Here is a 10,573-nt window from a genome sequence, read left to right as displayed (position 1 = left end):
CATATTCTCAGGGTGAGGAGGAGCACTGGCACACACCAGAGCTTGTGGCCCCAAGGGAGAAGGGGACCCTGGTTATAGTTCCAAGGCAAAAAAAAAGAGTGCTCGTGGTTGCTCACAGACCAGAGCACAAGCTGGGAGAATTGATAAAAAATTGAACAAAAAGCCAAATTGATCACATAGAAAAAGATATACAAAAATGCACTGAAGAGAACTCTTTATTTTTTATGTTACCTGGTAATTTAATTAGGTTCCATTTAGGTTTATACATATAAAAGGCTAACATTAGATTAGAATATTTATTGTAGAAATAGTGTCTGCATGAGTTAAATTTGATCCAGAAAAATTGAATTTTAAAATCCTGTCTTCTTTTAACTGCCCTCCAAATTATCAATCTATTAGATTCTAGGGAGTTTTTACACATTAAATGTAAGCCTTGGTAGGTAGAGTCCACTGAGAAGAATCATGGGTCATTCTTTCCCTACAAAATATATAGTTTCAAAGGAAAAATATACATTTGGAATTTTTGCCAACTTTAGAAATTTGTTTTCCTAGATGATATATAATCATTACAATTGTTTTCCCCCCTATTGCACAGTGAGTCACAAGGAGAAAAAAATTAAATGATCATCAATAAAAATGTAAAAAATCATTTATATTACTAATAAAGGAGCAAACATCATGCCAACAACTAATCATGTATTTATCGTTTAAAACTTTTTATATTTTTTAGAATTTTTAAAGAATATTTTACTTTTTCTCAGTGGAAATAAAGGCAATGATTGCTATAAGCCTCTAGGTTGAAAGACTGAAAGTCTAGAGTTTTTAAAAATATTTTTTCATGGTTACATGATTCATTTTCTCTCCTTCCCTTCTCCCCTTAGGAGAACTCTTTAAAAGGAAGAATTGACCAGATGCAAAAAAGAGGGACAAAAATTCACTGAAGAAAGTAGAATGATCAAATAGAAAAGGAGGTACAAAAGCTCACTCAATAAAATCATGTCTTAAAAATTAGAATTGGGCAAATGGAAGCTAATGACTCTAAGAGACATCAAGGGAATCACACGAAGTCAAAAGAGTGAAAAAATAGAAGAAAATGTGAAATAGCTCATTAGAAAAACAATTGAAAATAAATCCAAGAGAGATAATCTAAGAATTATTGGATTACATAAAAACCATGATAAAAAAGAGCTTAGACATCATCTTTCAAGAAATTGTCAAGGAAAACTGCCCTGATATTCTAGAAGCAGAGAGTAAAATAGATATTGAAAGAATCCACCAATCACCTACTGAAAGAGATCCCCAAAGGATAACTCCCTGGAATATAATAGCCAAATTCCAGAACTCCCAGGTCAAGAAGAATATATCATAAGCAGTCAAAAAGAAACAATTTAAATTTGGGGGAGCCGCAGTCAGAATAACCCAAGGTTTAGCAACTTCTACATTAAAGGATCAGACGACCTGGACTATGATATTTCTAGAGGGCAAAAAGAGCTAGGACTTCAATCAAAAATCACTTACCTAGCAAAACTGAGCATAATTCTTCAGGGGAAAAATTAGTATTTTGATGAAACAGAAGATTTTCAAACACTCTTGATGAAAATATCAGAGCTGAATGGAAAATTTGATTCTCAAATATAAGACTCAAGAGAAAAATGAAAAGATAATCAGAAAGAGAAAGGAAGGCATTCAATAAAGTTAAACTGTTTACATACATATCTGGGAAGATGATTTTTGTAACTCCTGAGAACTTTATCATTATTAAGGCAGTTAAAAATGGTATATATAGCCAGAGGGCAAGGGTGTGAGTTGAATACAATAGGATGATATTTGAAAAAATAAAATTAATGAGTAAGAAAGAGGAATGCATTGGGAGGAGGAAGAGAGAAATAGAATGGGGTAAATTATTGCACATAAAAGAGGCATGAAGGAGCTTTTACAGTGGAGGGGAAAATAGGGGAGGTCTGGAAGGGAGCAGGTGAACCTTTCTCTTATCACGTTTGGCTCAATGAGGGAAGAACATACACAATCAATTGGGTATAGAAATCTACTTTACCCTATAGGAAAGTAGGAGGAGAAGGGGACAAAAGAAGGAGGAGGGGGGGATAAGAGAAAAGAAGGTGAATGGGGAGATGTGGTGGTCAGAACCTAAACAATTTTATGGATGGACAGAATGAAAGAAGAGAGAAAAGGATAAATGGAGGGAGAATAGATAGAGAGTAATACACAGAGATTATGATGATAAAAAAAATTTTTTACAATAGGTCTCTCTAGTAAAAGCCTCATTTCTCAAATACACAGAGAAATGAGTTGGATGTATAAGAATACAAGTCATTCCCCAATTGATAAATGGTCAAAAGACAGGAACTGGCAGCTCTCTAACAAAGCAATTAAATCTCTCTATTATCATGCAAAAATGCTCAAAATCACTACTAATTAGATAAATACAAAAAAAAACAACTCTGAGGTACCACCCCATACACATCAGGTTGGTTATGATAGACAAGGAAAATGACAAAACTTGGAGGGGATGTGGGAAAGTTGAGACCCTAATGCACTGTTGGGGGAGTTGCAAATTGATTCAGCAATTCTAGAGAGCAATTTTGACCTATGCCCAAAGGAATGGAAAATAACACGGACCCTTCGACCCAGTTAATGCCATTACTAGATTATATGCCAAGGATATAAAAAACAAAAAAGGGGAGAATCTGTATCATGAAAATATTTAAAGCATCTCTTTCATGGGGGCAAAGAATTGAAAAGTGAGAATATCCCCATCAAGTGGGAAATCTCTGAGTAAATTCTATAGTGTATGATTATAATGTAATACTATTGGTCTTTAAGAAATGCCAAGTAGGAGGAGCTCAGAAAAACCTGGAAATCCCTCCATGAACTGAAGCAGAGTGAAATAAGCATAACCTGAGAACAGCACACACAGTGACAGCAATATTGTACAATAAACAACTGTACTCAGCAATACAATGATCTAAATCCCAAAGAACTCATGATAAAAAAAATGCCGCCTGCTTCCAGAGAAGGAACTGATGGAGTCTGAATTAAGACAAAAGTAAACTTTTTTAACTTATTTCTTAAATTTTTTTGGTTTGAGTTTTCTCAATTAATTGATTAATTTGTAAATTTATAATTAATTAATATGTAATAAATGTAAATAATAAACAATGAATTAAAAATAACTAATAATAAAATAAATTAATATGCAAAAATGTTTTATACCATTACATATGTAAGATCTGTATCAGATTGCTTACCATTTCAGTGGGGAAAGGGGGAAGGAGAGAATTTGAGTTCAAACTTCTTTTTAAAATGTTGGAAACTGGGAGCAACTGCGTAGCTCAGTGGATGGAGAGCCAGGCCTAGAGACAGGAAGTCAAATGTGGCCTCAGACACTTCCCAGCTGTGAGACCCTGGGCACATCACTTGACCCCCACTGCCTAGCCCTTACCACTCTTCTGCCTTAGAACCAATACCCAGCATTGATTCTAAGACAGAAGGTAAGAGTTTTCATAAAAAATAAATAAACAAACAAACAAATGAACAAATAAATAAATAAAATGTTGGAAACTGGGGGCAGCTGGGTAGTTCAGTGGATTGAGAGCCAGGCCTAGAGACAGGAGGTCCTGAGTTCAAATGTGACCTCAGACACTTCCCAGCTGTGAGACCCTGGGCAAGTCACTTGACCCCCATTGCCTAGGCCTTACCTCTCTTCTGCCTTGGGACCAATACACAGTATTGATTCCAAGACGGAAGATGAGGGCTTTAAAAAATTAGCTAGGAGGCCAGTGTCTCTGGGCTGAAGATTATGTGGTGGGGAATAAGGTATAAGAAGACTGGAAAAGCAGCAGAGAGGTTAAGCAGGGCCCAACAGAATTTACACATGCTCCTGGAGGTGTTGGTGAGGGGCAGGAACTTTTAGGAAGATCACTGACAGTTGGCTGGAGAATGGATTGGATTGGGGAGAGACTTGGGGCACAGTGGATAGAGGAAGATCTGTGTTTCAATACCTGACTTCAGACACTTACTAGCTGTGTGACCCAAGGCAAATATCACTTAACCTTGTTTGCCTCAGTTTCCTCATCTGGAAAATGATCTGGAGAAGGACAGGGCAAACCACTCCAGTATCTTTGCCATAAAACTACCCCCCAAAGTAGGTCATGAAGAGTCAGACACAACTGAAATAATTGAACAACCAACACCAAAGAACAGCCAATGGAAAGGCTGAAATGGATCTGCTAGAGGAAGAGCAAATTGATCATGAAAATTCTCCAGACATGGGAACTTTAAAACTGGGGAAAGGGACTTCAAGTCCAATGTACCCCAAAGTAGCTCCGGAGCCTCGGGGAGCAGGGGCAAGTGGCAGGGGCCCTTGGGAAGCCTGAGGATCTGTGCTTTTTGGTTCCCCAGTTAAATTCTGTCCAGAGGATGCTGTTACAATAAACAGGCAAGCCTCCAACCTTCATTGTCTTCTTAGCGATGGGTGATGTAGTTTGGTACCCTGCCAAGTTTGTTCTTTTACTTTTCTGGTGTTGGGTTGTTCACAAACAACATGAATGCATCATTAGACACTCCGCAACTCAACCCTCTTTACTGTCACCTTTCTGAGGCATAATTACTGTGCTGTTAATTAACTTTATGTCTCGATTCTGTGATTTGCACTTTCCCAGATTATACCCTTGATTACATATATGCACTTTCCACAGAAATTTTGTAAGCCTGCTGACCTCAGGCTGGAGCATATTTGTATCTATTTGAGAAGATTATTCCCTCGTGGGGGTTATGGGAAAAAGGCTAGTATTGTTCCAGGAGGCTGAGAAACTTGTAGTTGCTGGTCAGGCTTCTAGCAATCTTAGCTAAGCTCAGGACTGTTCAAGATTTTGGGGCTGGGATTGGCAAACTCACTTTTCTGGCCCCCTCGATCATTCCCTGGAGTCTAGGCCAAACTTACAGATGGCATCTCCAGTCTAGAGGGAAGACCTTTTCCCCTAGTGTCCTGGAGGCAGTTCTGCTGGTAGTTGCTAACCCTCATTGTATTGCCTGTGAGGTATCAGGTCTCCTTCCTGGTATGCCTCACATTCCTGCAGTATCTGCGGAGAAAATGAACCTGAAAACCTGGTCCTGGGAGCAAGCTTAGTGGTGCCCATTGCCACGGAGAAAGCAGGCAAAAGAAAAAAGAAGATACTGCCAATGTATGGGTTTGTTTCACAGGTTTCTATTCCTTTCACTTATTTACTAACTGAAGCAGCTTGGTACAAGGGGTTGGGAAGATCTGGGTTCAAATACTACCACTGACACTGGATATGTGACCCTGGGCAAGTTTCTTTCTATCTCTGTAAAATGGAGGGTGATGGCCACCTTGATCTCCCAGGCTTATTGTGAGGCTCAAATGGGATCAAAAATAGGAAGTCCTTTTAAGTCAGACACAGGGCAGTTATTATTTTGGTCCATGGGGATTGTAATGTTTATGGTGAATGGCTAAAAAAGGTATTAGCCTTTTCCTTATGGAGTCTGCTGCCTGGTGGAAACTAATTCTAGGAGGATGTACTGAGGTCCTGAGTGTCAGGTTTCATGGGAGGACTTCCTTTGGCAGAATGGGGCAGATTCAAACAGTGACTCACAAGGGTCTTCCAGGTAGCTGAAGCAGGAACTGCAGTGCTCAGAGCCCCCCTTTGACAAGTGAAGGTTGAACAACAATAACAATCAGGGATACAAAAATGAATTCAAAAGGGGACACTTGTATTCTATAGTGGACAGCATCATGTTAGCAGCAGGGTAAGTATATGCAGGATGCCTTAAGTGGGAATCTACTACTCCTGAGCTCCGAAAATAGCGAAGAATGAAGAGGAGTGCCATAGATGTGACTGAAGATTTGAAAATCATTGGGCACATGTTTTACAGGGGAGGCTACTGCCCCCCAGAGGGGTGAATAATTTGGTCAGATCACAGAATCTGAACCCAGGGCTTCGTGACTCTGGGTTCAGGTCTCTCTCACAAACTCCATTTTGCCTCAAGGGAAATGGAAAGATTACCGAAGGTGAGCTGGAGCATAGATAGCCCCCTTTCTGCCATTGGTAAATAGTCCTCTGGTTCTCACCTTAGTCATTGCCTGCTAGAAGGAACCTAGGCAAGAGAAAGCCAACCCAATTTTACAAGCCGGCTGCACTTTTTTCTCCTTTAAACTCTTAACCTTCTGTCTTAGTATCAATTCTGAGCCAGAAGGGCGGCAAACGGGGTTAAGCGACTGGCCACAGAACTAGTAAGTATCTGGGGCTAAAATTGAACCCAGGTCCTCCCAACTTCCGGGCGGCAGCTTTGCCCATCATGTGACCTAACTGCCATTCCAGGGTGCCCTTTTGCCACAAATGTTATTTATTAATCTCCACAGATACTTCTTTGGGGCTTTTGTGTACTAGAGAGAGGAAAGGAGAGAGATCGAGACAAACTCAAGCAGTCAGGTAGCTTCCAGGTTCTCATGGCACGAGGCTAAGAAACGGAAAAGAATGGTGGCTTGGTAGGCAGAAAGAGTAGGGATTCTCCTGCCCGCCTCCTCCCCCCCCCCCCATCAGGCAGCGGAACTCTAAGATGACTCCACCCATTTCTGTCCCTCTAGTGTAAAAGGGAAGTTGTCAGCTGGCAGGTGATAGGATGAGCCTATGTCATAACTGTCTGGGTGGGGGCAGGGGAAGTGCCCGGTGACCCTTGAACCCGCTTCCGGCACCTTCTCAGCATTCTGTCCCCTTCAGATCCTCACATCTCTTGCCCTAGGTTGTGGCAAACTTGGACGCCGACCCAGATTTACGGGCAAGATCAAACCTAAGTTCCCCGGAGAGCGAAGGAGACGATCAGAGCCACACCATGGCCCAGGTATCCCGAACCGATTATCAGTACCGCAAGATCTACAGGTATGAAGCCCCATGGACTGTGTATGCCATGAATTGGAGCGTACGGGCCGACCAGCCCTTCCGCTTGGCTCTGGGAAGTTTTATGGAAGAATACGGTAACAAGGTACAACTCGTGAGCCTGGCCTCTGACTGGGTTGACACCCACGGGGACTTTATATGTGGCCACACTCTGAACCACCCGTATCCCGCTACCAAGGTTATGTGGATCCCTGACCCTCAGGGTATTCGTCCAGACCTACTAGCCACTAGCGGCGACTACCTACGGGTGTGGCGCTGCCCAAGTGCCACTGAGGTGCTTCCTGCCACGGGTAGAGCGAGGGGAACTATCCATGGCGCCCAGGCAGCAGGGGGCAGTGTTTTCCAAGGGCGCGGGCGTGGCCGAGGGCGCGGTCGCGGTCGCGGGCGCGGTTTCACTGTTGCCGAGGCTGCTTCCACAGTTGGGGCAGCCGCTGATTTGGAACCCCGCCTCGAATGCCTCCTTAATCACAACAAGAATACCCGCTTCTGCTCTCCCCTCACCTCTTTTGATTGGAACGAGACAGACCCCTCCCTTCTGGCCACGTCAAGCAGCGACACGACTTGCACCATCTGGGCCCTGGAGACCCGCCAGATAGTGGGCCGAGTGTCCGGGCATGGGAAGTCGCAGATTGTTAACCATGACAAAGAGGTCTATGACGTTGCCTTCGGAGGGGGCCGAGATGTGTTCGCTTCGGTGGGTGCTGATGGCTCCTTGCGTATGTTTGACCTGCGCCAGCTGGACCGCAACACCGTGGTGTATGAGGAACCCCAGCGCCTGCCACTGCTGCGCCTTGCCTGGAACAAAAAAGACCTTAACTACGTAGCCACCGCAGCCATGAATTCCACTGAGGTAGTCATTCTCGACCTGCGTATGCCTGGCCAGCCTGTGGTCCACCTCAACCGCCACGGAGCCTGCGTCAACGGGATTACCTGGGCGCCTCACTCTTCGGGCCACATCTGCACTGCTGCCGACGACCACCGCGCTCTCATCTGGGACTTTCAGCAGAACCCCCCAGCTGCTGAGGACCCCATTCTGACCTACACCGCCAATGGGGAGATTAACAACGTGCAGTGGGCCTCCGCCAATCACCCTGACTGGATTGCCATCTGCTACAAAAACTTTCTGGAACTGCTCCGGGTCTAAGGCCTTGGCCAGGCCCAGAGAGCTCTGCTCAGGCCCCAGTCAAAACACTGGAAGAAGTTAAGAAAGGAAAAGCGACCAGTTGTTGCAGCATTATTGACCCTCTTTATATGGTTCATCAGTTAAGAGTTCATCAACCCTTCCTAGAAAATCCCCAAGAAGTTAAGACTGTTAAGACTTTGCTTTTGCCAGAGAATTTCCAAGATGCTCTGATTATTAAGACTTTTGCCAGAACATTCCTGAGCCCCCACCACCGTTAAGAACTTTTTCTTGGGCTGGATTCCTCCTCCTGCAAGGATGCCGATTTGACCAGAGGGGCCACCACCAGCTGTTCCCTCTCTCTTCTTCAGTTACTATTAAACCAAATTTGGCCCTAATTCTTGGTCAGCTGTTGTGTTCAAACAGGCATTGGTAAGGCCCCCTGCTGGGTGGTTGGGGCAGGAGGGGCTGGAGGTGGGGGAGAGGGGCAGCTTTAGGCCTGGCTTTAAATCTCTGCCAGGCCCTTGGCCCCTTCTTTGAAGAGGGCTGTCCAGTCTGAAAGCCAAGTGGCAGCACCTTAGCTTTTCCTGGGCTCAGTTGAAATAAAATGGAAGGCACTTTTATTTACAAAAGGAAGTGGGGGGGGGTCCTCACTAGCAATGAAATGCCATTCCCAGCCTTGGCCCTGATCCTCATTGCAAGACATTCATCCCAAGGACAGGCCTGAGCAGGAGGAGCACTAAGGATGGCTTCTAGTACTCCTGACTAGTCTTGGGACCCCATAGGGGGACCTGGAGGGTGGGAGTGGGTGAAACATCCCAGAAAATAAAGGTTTCATGGGGCCATGGGGGATGGTACAAGGGGGGAGGGGAAAGTGAAGGTAGGACAGTGGGTGACAGTGGAGGCAGCTGGAGGTGAGAGTCCAGGTAGGGCTGGGGTGGGAGTGGAACTGACCGTGTGGCCCATGGAGCCCAAGCTGGCCCCTTGACTCCAGGTGAGTGCCAGAGGGCCTGGAGGACTCCCCCTGGCAGAAGGTAAGGAATAACACTGGCCAACAAACATTCATCAAGCACTTTGAAGTGACTTCCCCCAGGTACACAGCTAGGGAATGCCTGAGGTAGGCATGGCATCTAGCTCAAAGAGTGCTAACACCTCCCAACTCCCTTTAGAACATGGATCATCAGGGTGGGGCCCCTCAACAGTGAGGAAGGCAGAGGAAGTAATCCCTTTGCCCAAGGATGCTGTTTCCCAGGAGGAGTGAGGGTGGGAGAGCCAGCTGAACCTGTCTCTGGGAGTCAGTCTCAGCTCTCTGCCAGTCCTTTATGCTTAGACACTAGGGGACCAGAGGGTACACACTATTCTGGAGAGAGGGGATGAGCCTGGGGAAACTGAGGGAGCCACCAACTGTTCCCACACTTGCCCTTTAGAAGGGGCATTTTGAAATCACATTCAAGGACACCAAGTGCTTCATGCACATTATTCCCACATCTGGACCTCCCCTCCCCAGGAGGCTGTGGTCACAGAGGAGGAGACAAAAGCTCTCCATCTGCCTCCTTTGAACCAGCAACTCCTTAAAATTATCTAGGAAAATAGGCAAAAGAAAGAAAAAGAGAAAGCCCCAAGTGGGGTCACAAAGAGTCAAACAAGTCATCTAAGAGGTCACAGAAGGGCTGCAATTGGTGTTGGGGGGGGGACGATGGTTAGACACAAAAATCACATCCCTTTAGAGTGGCTGAAATGATTCTGTGACCAACTGTCCTCTGGTGGCCCAGCTTTGGGCCAGCTTTGCCTTTGCATCCCCAGAATGGAGCTTGTCAGCTGTCACCTGGGAGGCACTCAGATCCTTGCCAGGGCAGCTGAGAACTCATAATGCTGACTTCTTAGGGGCAGTCCCTTTTCTTTGTTCTCCCCGCCCCCCTTCTTTTTGTGCCCCCAAGCCATAGCCCAATGTCTGACACACAGTAAGTACAAAAACTACTTCCTGAGTTGGAAGGAGTTCTCAGCTCAAGTAACTACATCATAGGGGCCAGAAAAGCCTGGGTAAAGGTAAACCAAGGACTTTGAATGGCTCAGTGGCTTTCTTCATTGGGCAGGAAATGAAGACTTTTGTTTGTGGTCATTCTTGTTCCTTAAGAGCCACACCCAGTGGGGACAGAGGACACCTCCTATGTGTCTGTTGTCAAGCTCCTGTCAGGCAGGCTCCATGGTTGAGGAAAGCGGTGGAGGGAGGGCAAGACAGGGACACAAGAGCTCCTCTGCCCACTGCCCTCTACTCCTTGCTTCAACCAGCCAAGACAAATTTTTTCCAGGGGAGTTTGGAATTCTTTTGGCTCAGGGATGGGAGGTAAGTTTGAGATTCCTCATCACCCATCAGTCAATCCCTTTACACTGAACACTGGGAAACCCAGGTTTTCGAGTTGGAAGGCATCTAGGAGACACAAGAATCCTCAGCAAAATTCCTAAAATCCTCTACGGTTTCCCAAGCACATCAGTGCGTAAGCTGTCAGCGTCAAATGTGGCG

At 45.1% G+C, this 10,573-nt stretch overlaps 1 protein-coding gene across 1 annotated transcript; it reads left to right on the top strand.

Moving 5' to 3' along the window:
- The first annotated feature begins 4,851 nt into the window (after positions 1 to 4,851).
- LOC100011378 (DDB1- and CUL4-associated factor 7-like) lies at positions 4,852 to 8,450 on the top strand. Its single transcript, XM_056809762.1, has 2 exons — positions 4,852 to 5,201; positions 6,778 to 8,450. The coding sequence occupies exon 2, from the start codon at positions 6,868 to 6,870 to the stop codon at positions 8,074 to 8,076; it is 1,209 nt and encodes a 402-aa protein (XP_056665740.1). The 5' UTR covers positions 4,852 to 5,201; positions 6,778 to 6,867; the 3' UTR covers positions 8,077 to 8,450.
- Positions 8,451 to 10,573: the final 2,123 nt, after the last annotated feature.

Source organism: Monodelphis domestica, chromosome X, assembly GCF_027887165.1.
Source record: "Monodelphis domestica isolate mMonDom1 chromosome X, mMonDom1.pri, whole genome shotgun sequence".
NCBI lineage: Eukaryota > Metazoa > Chordata > Mammalia > Didelphimorphia > Didelphidae > Monodelphis > Monodelphis domestica.
This window is presented reverse-complemented; position numbering and strand designations above follow the sequence as displayed.